The sequence below is a fragment of the Elephas maximus genome, chromosome 21 (genome assembly GCF_024166365.1).
Source record: "Elephas maximus indicus isolate mEleMax1 chromosome 21, mEleMax1 primary haplotype, whole genome shotgun sequence".
In the NCBI taxonomy this organism is placed as follows: domain Eukaryota; kingdom Metazoa; phylum Chordata; class Mammalia; order Proboscidea; family Elephantidae; genus Elephas; species Elephas maximus.
In genome coordinates, this window is record NC_064839.1 from 50697247 (window position 1) to 50724105 (window position 26859).

Sequence of the window (26859 nt, forward strand, 5' to 3'; positions counted from 1 at the left end):
GTACTATAATTCCCCTCTACCTTACAGATGTGGAAAATGGGACTCAGAGAAGCTAAATGCTGTGTCTAAGCCACATGGCTAGTGAGGTGCAGTGTCAGGAATTGAAGTCAGGTCTCTGTTCCCCAACAGCCCATGCTGTTATCAGTAAACAGGAAGCCGAGATCATATGTAGCCCTTATAAGGCACTTCTGTTGGGATGAGGAGGAGAGCCGCACATTCATTCTGTAAATATTTATTGAACACTGACTTCTTAGACATCGACAACTCAGTGGTGAACAAGACGAGCAGGTCTGCTGCCAAGATTAAGCTCGAGGAGGCTTCCAGGAATTGGTGACCCTTAAGTTGAGCCTTAACCGATGAGCAGGAATTAATCTGCCCGATGTGGGCCAGGGAGGGGGCAGGCCGGAGTGAGGGGATGAGTTGTGGGAACACCATGTGCAGAAGCAGAGAGCTTGGCACAATCTCTGGGCTGATGGTTGACAGGCTGAGCCCTAAGATTCATCTTCCTGGCAGACTTTCCTAAACAAGGCAGATACAGCCCAGGCAAGATGATGCAATGAACTTGAACTTGAACCATGCTCCCTTGAATTTGGTGGCAGCATCACCCAGGAGATAACCATCCAGGAGAACCTTTACTAGATTGCCGGCAAAATGGTTTGCTGATCCCCTAAATCTCCACAAAACCCTGGCTAGAGGCGGGGGAAGTGGCCAGAGAGCTGATATTCAGTGGGGGTATGTTGAAAGTCCCCCAAGCTTTCTGAAAGCTTGATTTCAAGTTTTACCTCAAACAGGCTATGTATCCTCACAAAAACCACTTGCTGTCTCCTGGACTCAGTTTTATTTTCTGTAAAATGGAGCTGAAAGCAGCTATCTCACTGACCGAGTCAAACTGCATGTGAAACCTCCGGGTGAGGCAGAAGTTCAGTTCCTACTTTCATTTGCCAGGCTTCGGTCTTGCCATTGACCTTGGGACTGGAGAGCTTTGTTAGTTCCCTCCCCACCTCTGGAATCCTGGCATCTGGTGCATTCTCATGAGATCTTTGAGTTGTTATCTTTTTGTGGTCTTATGGGCCTGGTTTTGCAACTCCAGCAAAGGAGAACAAGGTCTTCCAGAGAACGTTTCTGCTGTATTGTTCAGCCAACCACAGCGGGTGTTTCAAGCTATTGGTAAGAGGCCAGAGGTGACAGAAAATTGAAAGGACTTCTGTAGAAACAATGCCAGGCATCTGGCAAAGCTGGGGAGAACTGGGGAGCAAATATGCAGACCTGGGGATTGTGTGGGGTGGTCTTACCTTCTGGCACTGAAGCGAGCTAGGTTGACCCACCAAAGTGGGAGCCCTCCCAAGATGTTCATCCCAGCAATTGGGAGGCGCTCGGCAGAGAGCAGCGTCATCAGAGTTCGGCCACGCTCACCATGTTTGAATCATGGTATGTCGGCCGATGGAGGCTGGGTGGGTGCCAAGTGTTGATGATGGGGCGTATTTTGGTGGAACGTCACCATGACAGAGAGGTCTTATCTCCCCCAGGGGGGTGACGGACTGGTATGGTCTCGCTGACCAAGTTGTCTTTTGACCTGGGAGGCAGCTGCCTCAGCTCTAGTGAATCCAACAGTCACAGAGCAGACACGGGAATAAGAGGAATTTAGTGAGAGATTAGGTTGTTTTGTCTAGGGGAGTCCCTTCCCTGCAAGGGCAGTGACAGCCTGTGAATTTCCAAGTCCATAGGGGACCCCACTCCTGGGGAAGGCAGGGCATTAAGAAAAGGGTGAAAGGCAGTTTTTTGCTGTGTGACCTTGGGCAGGTTCCTTAAATGCTGTGGGCCTTAGTCTCCTCATCTGTGAAATGGGAGGAATAAAACCCAAACCTCTGGGTAGGTAATCAGGAGGGCAACAGAAAAGGAAGCAAGGAAAGTGCCCCCATAGCAGCAGCACATAGTGGGTCTTGCTAGTGTCATCCTTTTCCCGTGTTCCCCTGGCCAGAGCACATTTTGTACTGGTCAGGCCCTGGCAGCCTTGGACAGGGTTTATGTCTCATTTGGAAAGAGGTGGTTTTTATTGCAAATGGAAAAGGGGACAACGTGCTTCAGCCTCAAGTTCTGAAGAATGGTTCAGCTGTGGAGGAGGAAGGGTCAGCAAGGGCCAGGGTGCTGGGCAGGGCCTAGGGAAGTGGCTTAGCCGGTTCGCTTGTCCTTTGGCATAGAACCAACTGTCACTGCCTTACCCTCCAAGATCTGTGCCCGGCTTCCTTCCGTGCCTCTGTTTCCCATAGCATCTTCCATAAAGCAGCTGCGGGACATTCGGGAACACAGTCTTGTTCATCCATTTATTGTCTGACCCACAACTGCCTCTTGGCTAAGCACCATTCTTGCCTCTGGGAATACAGACACAAATGAGACACTGGCTCTGTTATTCTTAGGTTTCTTTAAAAAATCTCCAGGCTGTTATCCTACAGCTCAAACGTAGAGCCACCAAGATCTAGGCCTTGTCCCTTCCCCAGCATTGTTTCCCCAGCCCCCGAGGTCCAGTCAGGCCAAACCACATTCAGACCCAGTAGTGCACTGGGTGTGTCCCCCAGCACAGAGGCTGCAAATGTCTCCACCAGGACAGGTCCACGTTTCCTGTGTGCGTGGACGAGCCATTCTTCTTTTCCTTCACTGTGTTCTCTTCAAATATGGAGGCTGGACTCAACTCCATCGTCCTTCCAATCCTAAAACTCCACCCGAGGCTTTATAAATTCTTGTTGGGACCTTCTAGAGAAGGCTCAGTCTACAAGCTATGGAATGGAGAGGTCCCTTTAACTTTCAGAATGAAGGCAGCTTGTTGAACCTTTTGGAATAAGCTAGCACTTTTTCAGAAAAATGGTGCCAGAAAGTATGTATTTGGAGCCAGTGTTTTTTACTTGCCTTTCCTGCTTTGCATTTGTTTTATTAATACTTGGGAAAATTATTTTAGAATAGACAAGTACAAAGGATATCATACATCCACCAGCTAAAGTGAACAGACGTCAGGTTCTGTTCTGAGGACTCTGTCCTAAGTTGGTTCTGACGTAAGTTGAATATCTCCTTTTTTTTGTAGTTTTCATTATTATTGCCTTTTACTATCAGTATCTTTGTAAATCTGATCTTTATTTGTCTTTGGGGGTTGAAAACATTACATATAAACTTACAGATATGACGACATCAGGAAATCACGCACTGCAACATTGTATGTAGTATGCATTACTAACGATAAGAGGTAAAGAAAAACAAAACAGATGGTCATAAGGCGGTTTATCGTAACTTGAATACGTTGTAAGTTGGGGACTACCTGTATATTAAAGATAAGGATGAAATCTCTCAAATCCCCTCCTCAGTTCTACTCTTCCCCACCCCAGAGTCAACTACCACCATGAATTTTGTATTCCATCCTGGTTTTTATACTTTCCCTATATATATATATATATATATGCACATATGTTTGTGTATCTATATACATATATATCCATAAACTACACAGAGTGTGGTTTATATGTAGATAAAAAAAAAAAAAATTTTTTTTTTTTTATTTGCCTAAATTTTTTTTTTTAAATACTATTATTGGAGTATGGAGCCCTGGTGGTGCAAACAGCTAAGTGCTTGGCTGCTGATCAAAAGATTGGCGGTTTGAATCCATCCAGCAGCTCCATAGGAGAAAGACCTGGTGATCTCCTTCCATAAGGATTGCAGCCTAGAAGACCCTATGGGACAGTTCTGCCCTGTCACATTGGGTCACTAGGAGTCAGAAATGACCCAGCTGCACCTAACAACAACCTTATTGGGATATGCTCTACAATTTGCTTTTTAAGCTCAACTTTGTATTTGAGATTTATTTATGCCGACACGTATATCTAGTTCATCCCTTTCACCTGCTGTATAATATTCTACCACATACTGTCCCGTAGTTACTTACTCACCCTCCAACTGATGGCCATTTGCATTTTGCCCATCAGTGATCTAACCCAAACTCAGGTTTCAATCTATTTGGGCCCCAGTAGAGTCATCTGAGTAACTTATGTTTCCTGCCTCTGTTGGGCCCTGCCGCCAAATGGAATAAGCGTAGAGTAAAATGCACTGAGTGTTATCATGATGCTGGGGTGGCCTTCTGTGATGTCAATCCCATTCTTACTTTGTCTCAAATCTCAGCTGAACGTCAGCATCTTTGGGCATCTCTCCTTTGAGTCTGGCCTTCTGCAGCTGGAAAATGCTCATATATGGTGGTGTGACAAACCCAGAACAGAAATCAAGGGCCTTGAGGAGTTCTGGTTGGATTCCCAGTGGGTGAGTGAGCACACAGAAGGCCTTCCCCCAGTCCCTGGGGCTCTGACCCACGGGGACTGCCTTCGCAGGCAGGCATGTCTGGTCCACTATAGAGAGCTACGCCTCTCTGCTTTGAGTGGAGGCTATTTTTATCTTAAGTGTAGTCTTCCTCAGGACCCTGGGTGAGTGCCAGGGGGTCGGAGGTGGGAACTGGAGTATTCCCAGGGCTTACTGGCTCACCCCTCGGCCTCCAGTGCCAGCTTCTCTGCTTGTTGCCCTCTGCCTCCTGGGATGCCCATCTCAGCTCCCAGGCCTCCCCTATTGTTGACTGTGTCCAGTCAGGTATTAGTTAATCTGGACTTTCCTGCCTGGCTCCACCTTCAGCCCCAACATACCCTCCTTTGTCTGCCATTTTGCCAACTCGGCTGGTGAAAGCCTGGCTATTTCTAACGTGGGCCAAGACCCAGGGAGGTTTTTTTTTCCCAAAGGATTGGGGGTTCCAGAAGGCTATGAGAAGCAGCATTGATCTATGGCTGACATTCTACCATTCCTCCACCCCCCGCCCCCCATGGTCTCCAGTCAGCCTTGTCTTTCTGTATAGGGGCTGTGGGGTTTCTCATCCAACTCCGCCACTGAACTGCGATCTCCTAGAGACCTGGGACAGTGTCCTTTTCAGCTTTGAGTCCCTAGACCCTATCCCAGGGTCCAGCGCGCGCGCGCGCGCGCACACACACACACACACACACTCCAGTTGCTGTTGAATCAACTCTGACTTGTGGTGACCTCATGTGTGTCAGAGTAGAACTGTGCTCCGTAGGGTTTTCAATGGCTGATTTTTTAGAAGTAGATTGCCAGGCCTTTCTTCCCTGGCACCACTGGGTAGACTTGAACCTCCAACCTTTTGGTTAGCAGCCAAATGCATTAACCGTTTATAGCACCCAGGGACTCCCCAGCACAAAATAGGTTCTCAATGAAGGTGATTGGGTGACTCATTATCTCTTGGGAACAAAGAGTGATGCTTCGTCAGCAGTAGTGATGGACTAAATGAACACATCATTTAAGGCCTCTTTGTCTTCTTTTGGGACCAACAGCATTTATTTTTTTCAGATGACAAGCCAGGAGGAGAATTATGGTTGTCAGCCTTTCAGTGGGGGAAGGAGAGTTAGCCTCCAGGGATATAGAAGCCAAGGCAGCTTGCTGGTAAAACCTGGACCTTCAGAGTTGTCAGACCTGGGTTCGAGTCTCAGCACCTCCGATTACTAGTAGGGCAGCCTTGTGTTCACCTTGACATCACTCTAAGCCTCAGCTTCCTCATCTGTAAAATGGGGATAATAAAGTCTGACCTGCTGACTTGTCCTGAGGATTGGAAATGACATAGCTGGAGTGACTGGCCCGTGTAGGTAGTCAGGGAGGGGTTTCTGGAGGAAACAAATGCCCAGCAGAGATCCACCTAGTAAAGTCTGACCTTAAGGAAATTGGTGGTTGATAAGTGACTGAGACAGCCTCTCCTGAAATGCGTGCCAGGGAAGCAAGGTTATTAAGAGGCATTTTTTTGTGTAAAAGGGCCTATACCTAGAAGGCAGGGGAAAGCCTTCTGCAGTAAAAGCGAGGGAGCTTTCTTTACTGCAGAATGCATAGTGTTTTAATAAGGCAGGGGCACCTGATCTCTCCAGGGGGATCGTCTGCAGCCCCTCCCCACTTATCTGACCTTGGAGCTGTGTCCCACTGTCCTGAAGCCCCAGCGTGTCTCAGGCTGGTGTTTGGAGCCTAAGGCGTCTTCCTGACCAGTGTCACACACCTGGAGAGGCTGCTCAGCAAATACCAGCAGGACGGGCCCCTGGCCATCTCCAGGGCGGACAAGGAGGGGATCCTCGTGCTGCACAGCACACTGCGGGGCCAGGTGTACCCTGCAGCCTCCAGTGTGGAGCACGTGGTGAGCCCTGGCCTCAGAGTTAGAGCTCTGGAACACTCTTCCGTAAGGTCCAGGCATGCCGCCGTCTTCTTTCTGTCTGGCCACCATCTTCTTTCTGTCCCATGGCACTGCTGTTGGTTTCATCAGCCGAAGGTGATTTGGCCAAACTGGCAGATTAACTATTACCTGACTGGATGTGATCAACCACAGGTCAACATCGTGGGGCAGGCGTTGGTGCTTATTACCCCTGTGAGTCACTAACGTAGCACTGAAGGTTCACACACAACAGTGTCTGTAATGGGCTCGTTGTCAGACAGAAGCTGGCTGAGGGACAGCCACAGGCTTGGGTGGTCAGTGGGTTCGCCCAGCAGGGACAGAGGTAAGAGGGGGGCATGCAGACAGCTCTTAGTGTTTCATCCCTCTTTCTACTGTTACTTTCTCCCAGGATCAAATCAGTGAGTAAAGGTCACCCTGTGGAGTACACGGCTAGGTTCTCATCTGGGTTCTGGGTAATGGTGTTGTTGGTACGTGCCATTGAATTGGCCCCAACTCATGGTGAACCCATGTACAACAGAGCGAAACACTGCCTGTGCTGCACTAACCCTGTGATGGGTTGTGGGCCACACCTATGTGATCCATGGGGTTTTCATTGGCTGATTTTCATAAGTAGATTGCCAGGCCTTTCTTCCCAGTCTGTCTTAGTCTGAAGCTCCGCTGAAACCTGTTCAGCATCTTAGCAACATACAGGCCTCCACTGACGGATGGGTGGTGGCTGTGCATGAGGTACGTTGGCTGCAAATCAAACCCAGGTCTCCCGCATGGAAAGTGGGAATTCTATCACTGAACCACCAGTGCCTCCACAGCTGTGTTTTGGTATATGACAAACCTGTGAGATGCTGGTGGAAGGGCAAGGATAAGAGGAACCTTCTCTTATACAATGATGGGAAAGATACCTGTCAAGCACTTTTGGTGAATTGAGTCTTACTTCGCAGAGACTGGAAAGTTTGCTGAGAATGTTGGTTCATGACAAACCCTTCTTGGTGTGAAGTGACTTCATCAATCCATTTGGGGGCGTGAGACAGAACTTAATTAATGCCATAGTCCCACCTGAGTCATGAATGAGTAGAAGTGCTGACTCAAAATTAGACAATATGGGCACCAGAGAACTTGAGTCTGGGTAAATCTGTGCTAGGATGTCCTATTTAGAGTCGGGCAGCTTGCCTTTGAAAACTGTTCTCTGGAGTCCCAGCTGCACCACTTCCTGCCTGTGCTTGGATGATACTTAGCTTCTGTGAGCCTCAGTTTCCACATCTATAAAGTGGGGAGAAAAATGCCTGCTCCCTTCACTACTCCAGCCAACGCTATAGCTTGTTTAATACTCACTTGCCTTCTTCCAATGCCCCCTCTTCCTTTCAGAGCTCTCAAGAGCCCACCTCTGCCCAGGAACCCCAGGCTGCCCTGTCACCCCAGTTCCTGCTGTCAGCAAGGAGCCATGAGTGGTGTCCTGAATGGTATCATCCCCTTCGGGCTGGTGTTGCTGCTGTGTGGAGCCCAAGGCTTCTTTCTGCCCAATGCCACACACCTGGAGAGGCTGCTCAGCAAATACCAGCAGGACGAGCCTCACTCCCGGGCCCGGAGGGCCATCCCAAGGGCGGACAAGGAGGAGATCCTTAGGCTGCACAACAAACTGCGGGGCCAGGTGTACCCTGCGGCCTCCAACATGGAGTACATGGTGAGCCCTGGCCTCAGCCACAGAAGGTTGGGAGACCCCGGCTGCCATGTTGCTGTGTCCCCAGTCTGGGCGGGTAGCAAGGGAGGTTCCCTTGTCTCTGTTCTTGACACTCTGCCAAGACAACACTCGTGAAGCTCACCATCTAGCTCCTTCATGTTATGTCTTTGTAGCTCAACCCAAGAAAACAGTCTTGACGCTCTTCCCGCCAGGCCCTTCAGGCATAGCAGGGTGTGGGGAAGGGCCAGACTTTGTAGAGCCCAGTCCCAGCTCTGCCTCCATCTAGCTTGTGACCTTGGCATCTCCTTAATCATTTGAGAATCCCTACTTGCACCTACATGGAGTAATGGGAGTCCATGAGTAGTGCAAATGGTTAACACGCTTGGCTTCTAACCAAAAGGTTGGTGGTTCGAGTCCACCTTTGGAAGAATGGCCTGGTGATCTATTTTGGCCAACCAGTCATTGAAAATGCTGTGGAGCATAGTTCCACTCTGAAACACATGGGGTTACCATGAGTTAGAATTAACTCCACCGCAGCTGTTTGTTTTTTTTTTTCACCATGAGCAGGGCATGGTGCTGGTGTTGCAGTGATGGGCAAAAGGAGCTAATCTCTGTGCGCCAAGTCACGTGGGCTCTCAGGATGAGAGGAGGGTGGGAGGTGTGAGATGCGGCAGTGCTGGAAGTCCTAGCTATCGATGCCACTCCTGCAGTGCAGGGAAGGAGAATGCCAGCAGCCCTGAGGATTCTTGTGTCGGTGTTCTGTTGCCGACCAGGCGCCTCGGAGTCCTTTGCCAACCTGGTCACTTACCACTTGCTAATTTAGGAACTCAACCATGGGGTGCATGGCATCTGTGGTTGCCGAAGCTGAATACCCACCTACAGGTTCATCTGGGGCCCAGGCTAGGGGGTGTTGCTGTGTTTTGGTTCTTCTGCCTCTCCATCCCTGCTCCTGACCTGGTACTTTCTCCATCCCTTGCAGACCTGGGATGAGGAGCTGGAGAAGTCAGCGGCTGCCTGGGCCCAGGGTTGCATCTGGGAGCATGGGCCCACCAGTCTGCTGGTGTCCATCGGTCAGAACCTGGCTGTCCACTGGGGCAGGTAAGAGCTGCAGGTGTCCCCTCCTGCTGCCGAGGTCCCCCAACCAAGCATCTGCTGTGTGCCTGGCTTGGTGATGCCCGCCTGCTATTGCGTTAGCACCTACGATCACCTGCTAAGAGGGACGCTACCTGTCTCAGTCACCTGGGGCTGCCATGACAAAATACTGCTAGTGGGTCACTTCTAAGAAAAGAATTTATTGCATCATAGCTGGAGGCCAGAAGTCCAAATGCAGGGTGTCAGCAGGACCACGCTTCTCTGTTGGCTCTTGGGGAAGGTCCTTCCTTGTCCCATTCAGCTTCTGTAGCTTCAGGTGTTTGTTCTTGTTGTTCCTTGGGTTGTAGACAGACCCTCACTGTGTGTCTTCCCTTTTAATAAGATACCACTTAGAAGGAATCGGACTCACGCTACCTGAGTATGATCTCCTTTGACCCAACTGATAACCAAAGAAAAACCCCATCTCCCCCAAACAAGGTCACATTCACAGGTTCATGGGCTCAGACTTCAACATATCATTTTGGGGGACCCCATTCAGCCCATAGCACCACACACTCCATTGACATGTGGGGAAACTGAGGCTCAGAGATTTTGAAGGACTGGCCCAGGAACACATATGAGTCACCGGCAGAACTGGGATTTAAACCTGGAACCTGACTCCAGGAACTGATTACTGGGCCAGGGGCTTATAGAGCTTGGGTTTTCCATTCTGTCTCCTGTAGAGAGTTCTTGAGCCGCAGTGGCTGCTGCCAGGAAGAACGTGGTTGGGTCAGCTGGGAAAATGAGAACATTTGCTCTTCTAGCTGTAGGTCATTATTGGCTTCTCTACCCCCTGCATGTCTGGTTCCACTCACCTTGCCACCTCACCCAGCCAGATGGGGGCTTGCTAACTCCTCTGAGCCTCCGAGCCTTCCTGGAGTGGTGGCCCCCTTGCCGCACTTTATCATTATCAGTTAAATGTTGCCACTGAGTCTTCCCAATGTAAACCTGGACTAGTCTTCTGGACAGAGTCCCTGGGTGGGACAAACGGTTAATACACTCAGCTGCCAACTGAAAGACTGGAGGTTCGAGTTCACCCAGAGGTACTACGGAGGAAACACCTGGTGAGCTACTTCTGAAAAATCAGCCACTGGAAATCCTACGTAGTTCTATGCTGACACACACGAGGTTGCCATGAGTTGGGATCAACTTGATGGCAACTGGTTCAGACTTTTGGATGTACCAGGGGCTGGGGTTGCTTTCATTTGAGGACTCAGAGGAAAATCTCTGGACCACAGCCAGGAGAACAACGTAATGGCCAGTTAAGACCCACTGATCAGTGCGCTGCTGAGAACCAGCTTCCCTGAGTCCTCTGACTCAACCTCACAGGATCGCGGCTCTTTCACTGTTCTGCCCCCGGCCACGAAAAGCTGGACTGGATTTCCATTATACTTTCAAGATCTAGGTTGGAACTTGCTTTGACCTCAAACCCAGATATTTCCTAGCCTTTGGAGCTCTGTAGTGTCACTTGGCTACAAACAGCTACACTTTCCTTTGTTGTTGTCGGGTGCCGTTGAGTACATTATAACTCATAGTGAACCCATGGGACAGAGTAGAACTGCCCCACAGGGCTTCCCAGGCTGTAAACTTTATGGAAGCAGATCACCAGGCTTTTCTCCCACGGCACCTCTGAGTGAATTCAAACTGCCAATCTTTTAGTTAACGGCTGAGCACTTAACCGTTGTGCCATCTAGGACAAAACCAGGGCAGCGGTTATGATGGATCTAAGTGACACGACTTCATGGCAACGAATCAACGTGATGTTTTTTCTCCAGAGAATTTTGCTTGTTATAAAAACAGTCTTGCTATAACATTAAAAGAGAATGTCTAAAGGAAAACAAAAAAAGCCATAATTCCACTATCCAGCTTCAGTTCTTTTTCTGGGTTTCTTTGTAGCATTTGGCTGTACACCAACATATTTTTACATAGCTGTAGTGTAGCCTGGCGGCTTCGAATTCTTTTTTTTGTTCTCATACAACAATATCAAACAATTTTTCTGTTACATAGTTGTCATGATTATCATTTTATAAAGGCTGCCAAAATCTAGCCATTCCACATTTGTAGCTTTTGTTTATTTTTTCTCATTTGAATTATTTCATCAGGATAATTTCTGAGGAGTAAAATGAATGGGCTGGAGAGTACAAGATTTTTCTTCCTCTTGATGTCTATTGGAACCCCTGGGTGGTGCAAAAGGTTAGCATGTTCAGCTGCTGACTGAAAGGGTGGAGGCTCAAGTCCACCCAGAGTTTCCTCAGAAGGAGGGCCTGGTGATCTACTTCTGAAAAATCACCCATTGAAAACTCTACACAGCGTAGTTCTCCTCTGACACACGGGGCCGGTTTGATGTGTATGAACTTGCATTCCCAATAAGCTCCACATTTTGCCCGGCTCCCGTGGCATCTGAGTGCCCAGAGCCCCATAACTGCACCAGCACTGGGTAAATACTTGACCTCGAGTCCATGGGAAATGGACTTAAAAATTTTTTTTTTTTTTAATTTTTATTGTGCATTAAGTGAAAGTTTACAAATCAAGTCAGTTTCTCACACAAAAACTTATATACACTTTGCTACATAGTCCCAATTGCTCTCCTCCTAATGAGACAGCCCCCTCCCTCCCTCCACTCTCTCTTCTCGTGTCCATTTCACCAGCTTCTAACCCCCTCCACCCTCTCATCTCCCCTCCAGGGAGGAGATGCCAACATAGTCTCAAGTGTCCACCTGATCCAAGAAGCTCATTCCTCACCAGCATCCCTCTCCAACCCATTGTCCAGTCCAATCCCTGTCTGAAGAGTTGGCTTCAGGAATGGTTCCTGTCCTGGGCCAACAGAAGGTCTGGGGGCCATGACTGCCGGGGTCCTTCTAGTCTCAGTCAGACCATTAAGTCTGGTCCTTTTACAAGAATTTGGGGTCTGCATCCCACAGCTCTCCTGCTCCCTCGGGGGTTCTCTGTTGTGTTCCCTGTTAGGGCGGTCATTGGTTGTACCCAGGCACCATCTAGCTTTTCTGGTCTCTGGCTCATGTAGTCTCTGGTTTATGTGGCCCTTCCTGTCTCTTGGGCTCGTAATTACCTTGTGTCCTTGGTGTTCTTCATTCTCCTTTGCTCCACGTGGGTTGAGACCAACTGATCTTAGATGGCCGCTTGCTAGCGTTTAAGACCCCAGACGCCACTCTCCACAAATGGGATGCAGAATGTTTTCTTAATAGATTTTATTATGCCAATTGACTTAGATGTCTGCTGAAACCATGGTCCCCAAACTCCCGCCCCTGCTACGCTGACCTTCAAAGCATTCAGTTTATTCAGGAAATTTCTTTGCTTTTGGTTTAGTCCAGTTGTGCTGACCTCACCTGTATTGTGTGTTGTCTTTCCTGTCACCTAAAGGGAAGTGGACTTGGTGGTGAGTTTTTTTGCATCGCAGCTCCAAGCTATGTGCATTTCCTTCCCCGTGCTGGCCCCAGTAAGAGATGGTGCTCCCCGGAACATGTCACTGACCACCACTGTCTGCCCTGGGTCCAAACAGTAATTGTTACAAGACCTCTAACTGCCTCGCTGGCCACATCTCCCTTCAGCGTGGTCCCTCCCCCTGTCACCTGTTCTGTCTTTACTGAAGCCGCTTTGTTTGCACTTGCTGGCTCCAGCAGCACAACCCTGGGTTTGCATCCGGTTTATTTTCTTTCCTGTCAAAAGAAACAACTACAAATGGTGCCAAGGGAGCCAACGGGGCCAGAGCAAGGTGGCGGTAACTGCTAAGCGATAACCTCACTAAGGGAGGGAGAAGAATGTGCTGGGGGCTGCCCTGAGGAGTTTCCTACAGAGCCGCCCAGGCCTCCTCACTCGGGGGCTGACGGAGGGCTCCAGAGGATAAAATCCTAATAGGAAGTTTTGTTTTTTTTTTTTTAAACACAAAACATTTTATTTATTTTTGTGGCAATATGCACAACCAAACATCCATCCGTTCACAGTTTGTACATGAACAGTTCAATGACGCTGGTTACATACTTCACATCGTGTCATCATTCTTTCTCTACCCACGTGGTTTCATCACCATTCATTTAGTCCCTCTGGCCCTTAAAGTTCTCATCTGTGCTTTATTATTACTATTTTTTAATAATACTGTGTTTTGTGAAAGTTTACACAGCAAAAAATTAGGTTCCCATGTGATAATTTTTACATAAATTGTTCAATGACATTAGTTATATTTTTCATAATGTGTCACCATTCTCTTTAATTCCATTCTGGTTATTCCATTTCCAGTGCTCTAGTTTCCCTGCCCCCTTGTCTCCTTATCTTTGCTTTAGAGTAATTGTTGACCCTCATCTGTGCTTTCGATGAACTCTCGCCGGTTTACACACTATAGATAATTGTTTACAAGAGTGCTGTGGTTGAGGCAAACATTCTTATTTTGGCCAAACTCTTGTTTAAAGATGGCGTCACAGGATAGTTTTGGTTCAAATTTAAAGATTACCTAATAGGAAGCTTGTAAAAAAGTGCTTGCCCACCTGGGTGCAGAGTTGGGCATACTTGGAAGTTTCTGCGCCTTGAATGAGTTTCCTGCTTGGCAGCTGGGTCCTTGGTGCCCTGAGCACCCTGGGAACAAAATCAGTTATCACCATGCAGAAATGTGAGGCTGTACCCCTCTTTGGGAGGGGGAGGGCAGAGACCCTTCTGCCTTGCCCTCCACAGAAGGCAATTTTCAGACTCTCCCTGACATGCTCAGTGTCACCTGTTCAGTTATTCACTTAGCAGTTCCCCTTAAGTCAACTTTAAAAGCACTCCCATCTTAGATCAAGTTTTGTCCTGACCCAATAATATCTCTGATACATGGAGTTAATGGGCTGCATGTAATTTTCCAAAGGTACATGAAAAGAAAGAATTATTAAAATAAAAAAATACTGGGGCCAGGTGAGTTTCCTGTACACAGGTGACGTGTGGGCCGCTGAGACACTGTGGACGCAGAATGACTCAACAGGTGCTGCATGACGTCCTCGCTATTCCTGAATGGGTCCCAGGCAGAATCTGGGGTTACTCCCCAGGTGGTGATGCTCCAAGCAGCAGCCTGTCCTGGTACGTGCAGCGGCCAGCACACAGCAGGCTGATTCTGGTTCCACCCCACAGGTACCGCTCTCCAGGGTTCCACGTGCAGTCCTGGTATGACGAGGTGAAGGACTACACTTACCCCTACCCCCACGAGTGCAATCCCTGGTGTCCTGAGAGGTGTTCTGGGACCATGTGCACCCACTACACACAGGTAATGCTCGGGAGATGGGCTGACACCTTTCCTGTTGCCTCAAACTCAGTCATTTGCCTCCCCTGTGGGATCATTGCTGAATCCGTGGAACCCTGGGCTTCTGTTTCCATAATTTGTTTTCTTGCAGTTGGTGCTACTGGAGGCACAGCCCCTCCCCTCTGCTGTCTTTGCCTCCTCTTTGTCCCCTCGTATCAGAGCTGCTTAGAAAGTGCCTACTGTGCGCCAAGCAGCGTGTCAAGGTGTCACAGTCATGGTCTTAGCAAATTCCATTTACGACCGCCCTTTAAGACAGCACCGTTATCCTCCACTTTAGGGATAAGGGGACCGAGGTCCTGAGGTGTGTAGTCATGAACAAAAGAGGCGGACTGGGATTCCAGCCCAGGTATGTCTGATGGTGCTTTTAGTAGTGACACCACTTTTCGACCCCTGGATCTCTTTCCCAGCATGCTTACCTGTTTGTTCATAAAGAAGGTGACACGGCACAAGTTGATATTGTTAGTATCACAGAGTCTTTGGAGTTGGGAGAGTCCTCAGAGATTTTAAAAGTACAACCTCCCCATTTTTCAGCTCAGAGGGGGAAGGGACTTGTCCCACGTAACACAGGGAGTTAGCCGTGAAACCAGGTCTGGAAAGAGCTCTCTTGGTTCCTGGTCCAAGGGTGATGCCCCCTAGGACATGTGCACGTAATCAGAAGCGACTCTGAAAGAAGAAGTGGTTTTAATCTCAACAGAATGGGCTGGTAATGGTGGAACTCACGGCAGTGGCAAGTGGTGGACGATGTGGCAGAGAAGACAAGCAGGGGCACCCTGTTCGACCTGTGCAAGGGCATACTCCTTAAGTGCTAGCGCCTTATAGAAGGAGGCCACATTACGCTACCCTGGCATGTCTTGCCCCTCAGCTCTGACACATGGTGTTGTCTTTTCAGATAGTCTGGGCCACTACCAACAAGGTTGGCTGTGCCGTGCACACCTGCCGGAGAATGAATGTCTGGGGAGACATGTGGGAGAACGCAGTCTACCTCGTCTGCAACTACTCTCCAAAGTAAGAACAAGTTTAGATGGGTGTATGAGTTGGGATGCTTTTGCCTACCACCGAGTGCCCAACTAAAACTGACTTAAACAGTGAAGCCTCTGCATTATCTCACATAAAAAGGAGTCTACAGGTTGGTACTCTCGGGTTAGCTTAATAGTTTGGCAGTGTCAACAAAGGCTCAGGCTCTCTTCATCTTCCTGCATACTATACAGTCCTCTCCTCATGGACCCAAGATGGCTGCAGAGCTCCAGACATCATATCCTCCCAAGCAGAAAGATAAAGAGAATGGTAAAAAGGAGACTCTCTCCTTAGGCCTTTCTCACCCCCAGCACACTTTCCCCTTATGTCCTTGGCCAGAACTGGACCAACCATGTACAAAGGGAGATTGCCTCAATTGAATTCACAAGTCATTCTCTGGGGCTACCTGAACAAAATCAGAAGCAGTACCAGCTGCTGGCTGGGCAACCAATGGGTCTACCTAGCACTTGTTTTTTGTTCTTTTTTTTCCTCTGAAAACACTCAGCAGATAGCATCTTAGATAACAAGTATTCATGCTAGACTTTGTTCTTGCGTCTCTATATTTCCCTTCATAGCAGGGACCACATATCATAGCCCTTCCTCCTTACATCATCCTTGTATTATTGCTATGTCATTCATTGCTTCACTCGCTCACCTCGATTGCACTTCAGGCAAATATTCTCACAGGACTGTTGACCCACTTTTCAGCCTGTGGTTTGCAGAACCGGCTGCTGGGCCAGCCGCCACCCTACACTGTGGCTTGTACACAATGGGCCCTCCAGCGTATTTGCTCAGGGGCAGGATGGAATGGCAATGACCTCACTTACGTGGTGTGGGTCAGAAGTGATGATGAGAAGGAGGGATGAAGGGGGACTCGCTGGCTTGTCTGTGGCACAGATAAGCATGCGGATTATGTCATTGCTGGGGAGGGACCAAACCCGGACCCCACGGAAGAGCACTAAACTGGCCAGTGATGGTGGAGTTCCTGGCAGAGCGGCAGGCTGAATGAGGAATGATTTGATTTGACTCTTTTTTTTTTTTTTTGCTTGGTTGGTTATTAGAATATACACGGGAAATTCCTCGCATCAGAAATAAAATTTTTCCTTTCTTTAGCCCCAATCCTTTTTCTCAGAAAGAAATAATTTACATAAGTAAAATAGATTACTTTTGAAAGTACAGCTCAAAAATTTTCACATGTGTATGTGTATATACCTGTATAACTACCTCCTGGACCAAGATAGAGAATATTTCCAGCACCCCAGAAGGCTCCCTTGTACCCCCCAAAGCGACCAATGTCCCACTGTCCCTCCCCATCCGTCAGTTTGCCTGGTTTGAACTTGGGTGTAACAGGGCCACAGAATACGCCCTTTTGTGCCCACCCTCTTTCCCCCAACATCGTGTCTGTGAGATTCACTCCTATGTTGCTGTGTGTGGCGGTGCTGCTTCCTTTATTTCTGTGCCACATTCCACGGTGTCCACAGATACTCGTAGTACTTAAAGAGAAAGATTTTGGGCCCCTGGGCTGTACAGGACGCCATCCTGGCGTGGGCTAGTGGCTGAGGGTGGACTCGGGAATGGGTGCCCTCCTTTTGGTGGGGGTGCTCTCACACCTGGTGACTGCATTGAGGGGGCACAGTGATAGATAGCACTGACTTCCGGGGGCTGTTGGAAGATCAAGAGGTCATCCATCTACAGGACGTTGGCACAAGGCCCAGCACACAGCCAGCATTCAACAAGTGCCAACTACGAGGATTATAGTCCCAGGGGGTCGGAGGTGTGGTTTGTCACTGAGGAACTAAGGAACCCTGGAGATGAGGGAGGAGTCCCTGAATAGGGCAAACAGTGAAGAGTGCAGCTACTAACTGACAGCTTGATGGTTCAGACCAAACCAGAGGCACCTCAGAAGACAGGCCTGGCAATCTACTTCCGAAAGGTCACAGCCTTGAAAACCCTGTGGAACAGTTCTACTCTGCACACCTGGGGTTGCCATCAGTCAGGGTTGACTTGATGGTAACTGGTTAGGGTTTTAGATATTAGAGAGATTTGGACTTGGGAAGAGGCACAAATACATTTTGGGGCCAAAAATCACCTGAAGACACCTTCCAAGCTCTGGGTCCCCCTCACCCATGACTTTCCCAATGGGGAATCGTGCAGAGGCCCCCAGGAATCCCAGCAGCCAATGGAGGTTGTTGGCCAGGGTGGGTTGTGTTGTGTAGCATGTTGTTGAACACTATTATTTTGCCGTCCACAATGTGGAAGAGTCCAAACGCTGGGCTTGAAGAAGTGGTGTGCATAGTTTAAGGGGCCCCGGGGGTGGGGGCGAGAGAGGAAAGGGCTCTTCCCCTTCCCCAGCTCAGCTCAGACTGCATGCCCCCCTCAGGCCTGACACCCACACAGCCCTGGGTGATGTCGCTCCACCACTTCCAACTGGAGTACATCCTGGGCCCACATACGATGATGGTGTATTGAACAGAGAGCACGTCTTTGTGGTTTCTCTCCAGCCGGTGCAGGCAGGCCCTCCCCTGCCTCTCGGCCCTCCCCGGAAAGCTCCCGAGAAGGTCACCGGACAAGTTTGTTTATTTATAAAACACCATCTAGCCTTTACTATGTGCCAGACCCTGGGCTAGGGACTTCCACATGGTTGCCCACTCAGTCCTCACAGCAGCCCTGCAAGGCAGGCATTGTCACTGCCCCCATATTGGGGAGGACACAGGGCTCAGGGTGGTGGGATGTATCCATGGTCACATTGCCAGCAGGGCTGGGGGTCGGCCCTTTGCAGCACAGCTATGAGGGGGCTCTGGCCCTGCCTGGCAGAGGCGCCCAGCACCTCTTTATTGAATGAACAGAGGGTCGGGTGGAGATCTGTGAAGGGAATTTCTAGAATGAATCAGAGACTGGTCCTAGTCGCTCAGGCACCCAGCTTCTGAAGGCTCAGGTGCTGCGGAAGGGGGGTGGGAATCCCACCAGACCAGCTGCTGGGCCCCAGGAGAAATCCAAGGCATATCCTCTGGGTTTCCCTGCCCTGAAAACTCCAGAAAGGAGGGGGTGGCACTGCCACGCCATGCTCAGTGACCTTGGCTCCTGCTCCTAGAACAGAGTGGTCCCAGGCTCCAAGCCCCGTGACCTGGGTTTGAATCCCAGCCTCTCCATGGACAGTTTGTGTGGCTTGGACAAGTCACTTACCCTGTCTGTGCCTCAGTGTCCTCCCCCGCCAAAGGAGGGAATCCCAGCACTTCCCACCACCCCAGCATGAAAGGGGGATTGCACGGACCTGGTGTGTGGTGAGCAGTGCAGGAAATGCCCCAGCTCTCATTGTTCCTGGCTGCCGTCTGGACGCCCCTCAGTGTGCCAAGTCCACTCATTGGAGAAATGGCTCAAATGAGGGGTCCTGTCTGCTTCAGCACAAAGGCGCTGGGGCTCGGGGGGAGGGGGCTGGCTGTATTAAGAGCTGTGGGTGGGGAGCACCACTGGCCAATGTGGGGCTAGTGGTGCACACGCTAACACGGGGCAGAAGTGCCGGGTGGAGGCGCCCGTGGTTTACTAGAATCTACTAGAATTCTCCGGACACTGCACACAGCGGGCCTGGACAGCTGCCCTACCCCTTATACGGCCCACACCTTCTTGCTCCCTGACCGGGAGTGGGCCGGGAAGAGGTCTGGGCTGGGCAACAAGGAGCAGGCCACACCTGACCTTGTCTTTGGTCTGTCTCTAGGGGCAACTGGATTGGAGAAGCCCCCTACAAAAACGGCCGGCCCTGCTCAGAGTGCCCCCCCAGCTACGGAGGAGGCTGCAAGGACAACCTGTGCTACAGAGGTAGGGAATGGCTTCGAAAGGGATTGCAGTGGAGTTTCCCTCCAGTCTCTGAGTTGTAGAGTGATGTCACATAAAATGAGAAAATTTAATAATAGAGTCAAAATTTCTGAGATCGGAGGAGAAGGAAGAAGCAGCCAAGTACTGAGAGCAGGGAAAGGCATTTCCAGCAGAAGCAACAGCATGTGCAAAGGCTGACGGTGTGGGGCCTCGTGGTTATGAGAGTGGAAAACAGCAAGCCCTGCAGAGATGTGCAGGTTTCTTTGCGCAGACCCCACCTCTGGGCCCTCCTGAAGGCACCTGCCATGTGGTCTGGGTGTCCTGTTAAGTGGGATCTCCTCTACTCGCTCACTTTCTGTCTGGCAACACCTCTTCCTTATCTTTGAGACAGGGCTTCACACACAGTCTTTGATGGAATCTTCCTAGATGTCCCCCTCTGATTCCTGGATTCGAGGGACAAACATGGGGTTAGAGCCTCGTCCAATGGCTTTAAGAATTTTAACTGACACATTCCAGCGGTGGGACCCTGGGCAAGTCACTTCATCTCTCCAAGCCTCAGTCTTCCCATCTGAAAGTGGGGGTCACAATGTCTACCTGGGGTTGGTGGGGGGCTAAAGAGAAGAATGCAAGCTGAGGTTGACCTTAGATGTGTGTCAGGGCCTTTCCCCATATTCTTACTCAGGCAGGTCCTCGTAACCCCTGTGGGGCCACCCTAAGGGGTCAGATCCTGGGTGCTGACCCAGAAATGGGTAAGGGATGATGCCCTTTGGGGCCTCTCCTGAGGTGTCCCAGGGCTCTGTTCAAACCTAATCACATCACAAGGCAGCGTTTAAAGCATGTCAGCTCCTCATTCAGGGGGACGCTCCAGGGTGCACCAGCCAGACGTCCTAATTGAGGTCGAGGGCTCAGAGCAGACAGAGGGGTTGTCTCTGCTGCTTACTACTGTGTGTACTCGTACACACTCCCTGCCCTCCCTGAGTCTCAGTTTCCCCATCTGTAGCAGTGATCACAATAGTCCTCACCGTGGAAGGCATGATGGGAGGGTACAGAGCCCCACACAGAGCTCTCTGCATGTGGCTCATTAGCTCCTGGCAGAAGCCAGAAGTAGGGGATACTGCTTCACTTACCACCCTGCAAGGGGGATCCCCTCACCTGTTGGGGAGCACCATCCACCTCCCAGTCTGAAGGGCCCTCATCCATCTCAGGAACCTGACAGATGCTGGCTTCTCCTTGGAAGCACAGCTCAGGTGTCACACTTCCTCCAGAGAGCCTTCCCTGACTTACACACAGAGCACCTGCCTTGTGTCTTACTGCGCCCACCATTGCCCTTGAGCTATGATCACCCCAGTCCACTCCAAGGCCTCTGGGCTTCCATCCAGTGTGCTGTGCCCGCTCTCTGAATAAATACACTCCAATATCTGCAGAGGGCCCTCTGCAAAGCATCCATCCACACGGAGGTGCCTCAGCTGCCAGTGTACCCACCCAATGAAGCCTCATGCACTAACTTCTTTATTTTTGGTGGAAAATATCCAACTTCACTTGGCCAATTTCCTATTTTTCTTAGCTAACCATGCAGAACGTCTCCTCAAAAGCAGCTTATCTGCATAAACTACTTAATGCCATTTATTGAGGGTGCCTGGTGAGGCTATGACCTCTAATAGAGATGGAGCGGGGATAGCGGTAGAATAGAGACGTTTATTTCCCTCTAGCCCTTCCCTGTGTGGCAATAAAGGGCATGGGCTTCCCAGCTGTAGAGTTTGGGCAAGTCGCTTAGCCTCTCGAGTCTTCGTTTCTCCATCTGTGAAATGGGGCCAATCGTGCCTCCTAGAATGTCGAGAGGGTTACGTGAGAGAGTACTGGGGAAGCACTGAGCTGGCACATGATTGTTTAGTCTGTGCTCAGTAAACGTTGGCTATGAGCTTTGTCACCATTTATAGCATCAGGTGGGGATCCATTGGTGTTGTTAGATGCATTATGTCAGCTCCAACTCATGGCGACCTTACATACAACAGAACAAAATGTCGTGCTATCTTTGTGATCGTTGGTATGCTTGAGTCCATTGTTGTGGCCACTGTATATTTTGAGTGCCTTTCAGCCTAAGGTGCTCATCTCCCAGCACTATATCAGACAGTATTCTGTTGTAGTCGGTAGGGTTCTTATTGGCTAATTTTTGGAAGTAGATGGCCAGGCCTTTCTTCCTTGTCTGTCTTAGTCCAGAAGCTCTGCTGAAACCTGTCCAACATGGTGACCCTGCTGGCATTTGAAATACTAGTAGCACAGCTTCCAGTATCACAGCAACATGCAAGCCACCACAGTACAATAAACTGACAGATGGGTGGTGGAATTCACAGGCAGGGTGTAAACAATGCCACGCACCCTGAGACCGCTCATCCAGAGCTAGACGGTGCAGACGGAGTAACCTGGGAATGAACTCGGGCACGGAATTTCCCCAGGCCACACTGACCCACACAAGAGTTCTTAACTCAGACACAGTCAAACACAACCTGTCCACGGGGTCAGCATTCCGCTTTCTATGTGTGTGGCTCCAGACGGGCACTGTCTGCCCATCTCCTAAATAGTGAGCCCTTAAGTGTTTTAGACCACTTTACCAAACTGTGTTAGGCTAAATAAAGCCGCAATTATGAGGTATAAAAATCATAAAGGGCAATGGAAGAAACCCAGCTTCTTCCAGAGACAGCTCCCCTGTCAGTGACGAGCAAACCTGGATAGCCACGTTCAAGAGCAGAGCGGGTAAGAGACAGGCAGTGTGTGCTAAGCAGTGTCTGTAAGCCCAGCGTCTTCTAAAGGTTTCACCTATAGCTTTTGGCTGTAAATGGCGCTTTCAGAGTTCCCCTCTTGAATGTCTTTCAACTTTGTTGCTGGGTATGTATGTTTTCTTTAGGTAACAGAACTCTTTGGAGGGTTTTGCTTATTCAGCCATTCAGTGAATTTTGTTGAGCAGCTACTACGTGCTGAGTGCTGGGTGTATAATGGGGTGGGAAGTGGGCCTGGCTCCTGGCCTCATGGAGTTGATGGATGGTTGGAGAGGCAGAGACGAGCCCTGGCGGTGCAGTGGTTAAGTGCTCGGCTGCTAACCAAAAGGTTGGCAGTTCAAATCCACCAGCTGCTCCAAGGGAGAAAGACGTGGCAGCCTGCTTCCCTAAAGATGACAGCCTAGGAAACCTTGTGGTGCAGTTCTACTCTGTCTGTAGGGTTGCTGTGAGTCAGAATCAGCTTGACAGCAATGGGTTTGGTTTGGGGGAGGTAGGTGTTGGTGAAACCATGACTGTGAGCATGCTTCTGGGGTTCTGTGCGTGATGATACAGGTACACATGCAGGAATGGAACGGGGACTCGGCGCTGTCTCTCACCCTCCACTTGGAGCCTATGCTGTCTCCTCATGGTCTGATCGGGCCAGAGTCAGCCTGGAGAGTGGCTGTGCGCTAGTGGCTGAGCTTCCTGTGGCTACTGTAACAAATTACTGCAACCTATTGTCTCACAGTTCGGGGGGCTGGCAGTCCAAATCAGTGTGTCAGCAGGGCCATGCTCTCTGCAAAGGCTATAGGGGAGGATCCTTCCTCATCTCTCTGAGCTTTGAGTAGCCCCAGTCACGTAGATGTACCTTCACCTGGCTGTCCTTCCTCTACTTGTTTCTCTGATGCCATTCAGGCTGCGTTAGGGTCTAGTCCACTCTAGTAAGACCTCACGTTAGCCTAATTGACAACATCTTCAAAGACCCTATTTCCAAACAAGGTCACCTTCACAGGTAGGACTCCAGTATCTCTGTTTGGGGTACACGGTTCAACCCATCACAGGAGATGAATCTGGCTGGGAAACAGATGCAAAGTATCTCCACCTTGAAAAGCAAATCCAGAATCCCTCATCTGCCCCTGTTTGGTTGTCTGGTTTTGAATAGACATGAAAAAGTACTTGGTCTGCCCTTTAGAGAAGAAGTCATTGCTCTTCAGAAGTGGAAATAAGACATGGTGATCAATGACACTTGACGGAAGTGGATTTTAATGCAGTAACACAGGGAGGCCTGTGAGGCGCTGTATTGCTCCTTGTGGAAATCACACCCCCAAACACGTCTCCCATCTGTTTTCATTGAGGCACCCCCAAGGCAGGGCTTCCAAGCTTGGCCTGCGGACATCTGCAGGGGCAGGGGGTGCAGGTGGTAAGGTGGAAGGGGGGCCCAGCAGAGATGTGCGTAGGTTCATCTTTGGTGAGGCCATTGGAACACAGAGAAATAGCAGTTTTCTCTGCTTTGGCTGGAACTTACAGTTTGGCACCCTGGTGGTCTGATGGTAGACCCTGGTGCACTCTCACCAGCTGCCTTTCATGAGGAAAGCTGGAAGGTAAATGAACTAGTGCTTAATGGGTGCAGTCTGTTTGGCTAATGAAAATATTTTAAAACATGGGGGCCGTGGTTCTTGGGTGGGGAAAATAAATTAGGACTTGGTGAATTTTTTTTTACTTCTTAAAATTAGCTTCACCTGTTTCTTTTTACCTTTTTAAATAGCCACGGTTTTTTAGAGCAGTTTTAGGTGTACAGAAATATTGTCCACAAAGTAAGAGCCCCCATGGGCCCCCTCTCCCCCCGGCACACAGTTTCTCCTACTATTAGCATCTTGCATTGATGTGATTCATTCGTTACTGTGGTTGAACCAATATTGATGTATCGTTTCTGGTCAAAGTCCACAGTTCACATCAGGCTCGCTCTTTGCGTTGTCCAGTCCTGTGGGTTTTGACAATGCACAGTGTCATGTATCTACCAGTACAGTGTCCTACAAAATAATTTCTGTAAAATACCCCATACCAATGATCATGAAGATGGTGCAGGACTGGGCAACTTTTCGCTCTGTTGTACATAACGTCGCCGTGGGTTGGAACTGACTCGACAGCAGCTAACGCAACAACAACAAAGCCCTGTGCTCCACCTATTCATTACTCCTTCCTCCCCCAAACTCCTGGCAACCGCAGACCTTTTTCCTGTCCGTATGGTATAGGGTCACCGTGAGTCAGAATCAACTGGACCGCACATACCAACATAGTTTTGCCTTTTCAAGAATGTTGTACGGTTGAAATCATGCAGTACGTAGCCTTTTCAGACTGGCTTCTTTCACTTAGTGGCACACATTTAGGTTTCTTCCACATCTTTTCGTAGCTTGATAGCTCATAATGACCAACATTTTTCTAAACCAGGAGTTGGGTCTAAGATAGTACTACGTGATGGGTCGGACGTTACTGGGCAGTGAAACTCCAGTCCTGACAAAGGAACTGAGTCCGTTATGTGCTTCTGGCTCTCCAGGGTGGAGGAGGGAGCAGGACTTGTGTCAGGGTGCCCCTCATGGGCCCCAGGGAATGGGCACGGGTCCTCATGCCCCCCACCATGAAGGGTGCACGCAGGAGGAAGACTTGACCCCCTCAGTGAACACCTGGGGTAGGGGGACCTCAGGAGACAGAGATGAGGCAGCTCTGCGAGGCTGCTTCCTGGGGCAGGTGGTGGTGCAGGCGCCAATGGGATAGGAAGCTGGCATAGTCAGCCAGGTGTTGGTGCCGACCTTCTTGCCCTGGGCCAAGCCAGCTCCTCCCAGGTCCAAAGCAAACAAGGTGAGCCGTGAGTGGATCCAGCTCCTCCTGGCTGGTAGAATTCCACCTGGCCAGCGCCTATTCTGAAACGTAGCTTTCTTTTTGCAACTGAAATGATTCTTTGTGAAACCAAACCTCAAACGAGTTTAGTTTTCAACTTTTTTTATGTGCATTTCTGTTAAATCCTGGTTTTCTTTCCCCCCTCCCTCTTCATGATTAAGAAGAGACCTACGACCAAAAACCTGAAACGGACGAGATGAACGAGGTGGAGGTGGTTCCGGTTCTTGAAGAAAAACCCATGTGGGTCCCACCGAGGGTGGTGAGGCCCAAGAAGCCCAGTAAAGCCCCCGTGGTCAGCTACATGGGTGGGTTCCTGCTTTCTGCTTGCCCTCTGAGCCACCTCTGGGGGGTGGAGGAGGGGAGCTGGTGGGTTGAGAGGTCTCCAAGTCAACAAACAGCGTAGAACAGGGTGGGGTGTGGCTTGCAAAAAACACAACACTAAGCCATTTTGAAAAAAATGACATTTTAAAGTCATTTTTAAAAGCAAGTATTATAGGAGCAATACTTGGGTGATTTTTTTTTTTTCCCCAGGCAGGTATTTTAAGGTTGGACCTTCCCTGGTCCTTTCAAGGGGAAACTGGGCTGAAATTGGGTTCCTCTCGGCTATGCTGGCCTCCCCAAGGGACAGCATGCAGTGTGAAGCTGGTTCTGGTGGGTCCCAGCCTGCCTTCACCATGTGCCGGCTCTGTGACTCAGCTGGGTACTCCACCCTTGGAGACTCGGTTTTTCCACCCATGAAGTGGGGTTAATGACGTCTACATCAGGGCTGCAGTGAGAGTTATTTGCATAATTTGGGTCACCCTCTGTGCTTTGAGGCCATCATGAATTTGCCTTCAACACCCCAAATTGGACAGAAATTGAATGCCTTCCCCAAGGCATCTGTAAATTCCCGGGCACTAATTGTTCTTCTTATGCTCATCTCTTGGCTTGCTTTCCTCTTTCCTGACTTCACTGCAGTGCCTAAAGTTTTCCTTTGTCCTGCCCTCACTCACCCAGGGGTGAGCTCAGCTCTCCTCTGGACTTCCCCAGGACACTGCTCCCAGGGGTGCCTGTGTGTGCAGCTGCCTTCTCTGAAGGTTTGGGCCTGCGGAGGGGTCTTTTCTTACAGATACATAGCATTAAGCATAGGCTGTACCGTTTTCCCCGTAAACCTCATGCGGCAGAAAACTGAACTCACCCTAAATGGAGGCACAGCTTAGGCTAATCTTCCTCAGAAACCCTCTCCTCTTTTCCCAATTACAGTCGAGTCTCATTATTTGTGATCATTATGCTCTATAAAGTCGCCATGAACACTGTATTAGCGAATACTGAACCATTGCTCCAGGGGAAATACAGGGTTAGGTTCCTGTGAGCCTCTGTTCACAACATTTTCATCAACTGATCGAAACATACATAACCTTGTTATATGTGTGTTTCTGTTTACAGGCTCCTTACGAATATATGTTGTTCATTCATTAACACTGAACTCACAGCCAACAGCACTACAACTCATGTCTGAATGAAGTTTATTTAACACACATGTTTTCTCTGTAAGGCACATCACAGACTTCTTGCCCTTAGGAACACTGGACAGCATCTCAACACAATGCTTGGGGGCCATGTTAAACAGTGGAACCGCCAACAACCAGCACAAAAAACGAGAAAAACTTCTAAATAGACCATGAAAAGGACACTTCTTTGCAGTCTGAGAGCTGAAACAAGCAGGCAAAGTGTTACCTTGTTTGGCCTCAGCTGCAAACACGTTCGTCAGGCGACTCAAATTTTGCCCCATTCTGTGTATGTCCACAGATGACTGCGAAAGTGCCGCTAGTATTGATTTTGGGGTCACAGACGAATTTTAGCAAGTAGGTGAATTTGTATAAACAGAATCCATGAATGATGGGGGTGATTGTACTTTCTTCCTTTCTATCCTCTTGTGCTTTCAAATATCTCCCCCTCTCCCGACTTTCTGACATTTAATCATTTGGTAGCTTTATTTGGACAGGAAATAAGCTGTTGCTCTTATCTTCCAAAAACTCAGAATGGTCCCATTGTTTTCTTTTCATAATGTCAAGTTATAATA

At 49.5% G+C, this 26859-nt stretch overlaps 1 protein-coding gene across 3 annotated transcripts in view; it reads left to right on the forward strand.

The window, feature by feature from the left end:
- Positions 1 to 26859, forward strand: part of CRISPLD2 (cysteine rich secretory protein LCCL domain containing 2) — a 105240-nt gene that overhangs the window by 10758 nt on the left and 67623 nt on the right. For 2 of the 3 annotated variants that reach the window (XM_049863645.1, XM_049863647.1), the window contains exons 2-7: positions 7601 to 7916; positions 8893 to 9011; positions 14157 to 14289; positions 15215 to 15330; positions 19052 to 19152; positions 24959 to 25102. In XM_049863645.1, coding sequence (XP_049719602.1) covers positions 7677 to 7916; positions 8893 to 9011; positions 14157 to 14289; positions 15215 to 15330; positions 19052 to 19152; positions 24959 to 25102 — 853 coding nt within the window. In that variant the 5' untranslated portion in view covers positions 7601 to 7676. The remainder of the gene's footprint in view (positions 1 to 7600; positions 7917 to 8892; positions 9012 to 14156; positions 14290 to 15214; positions 15331 to 19051; positions 19153 to 24958; positions 25103 to 26859) is intronic. The other variant, XM_049863646.1, reaches the window with a different exon arrangement.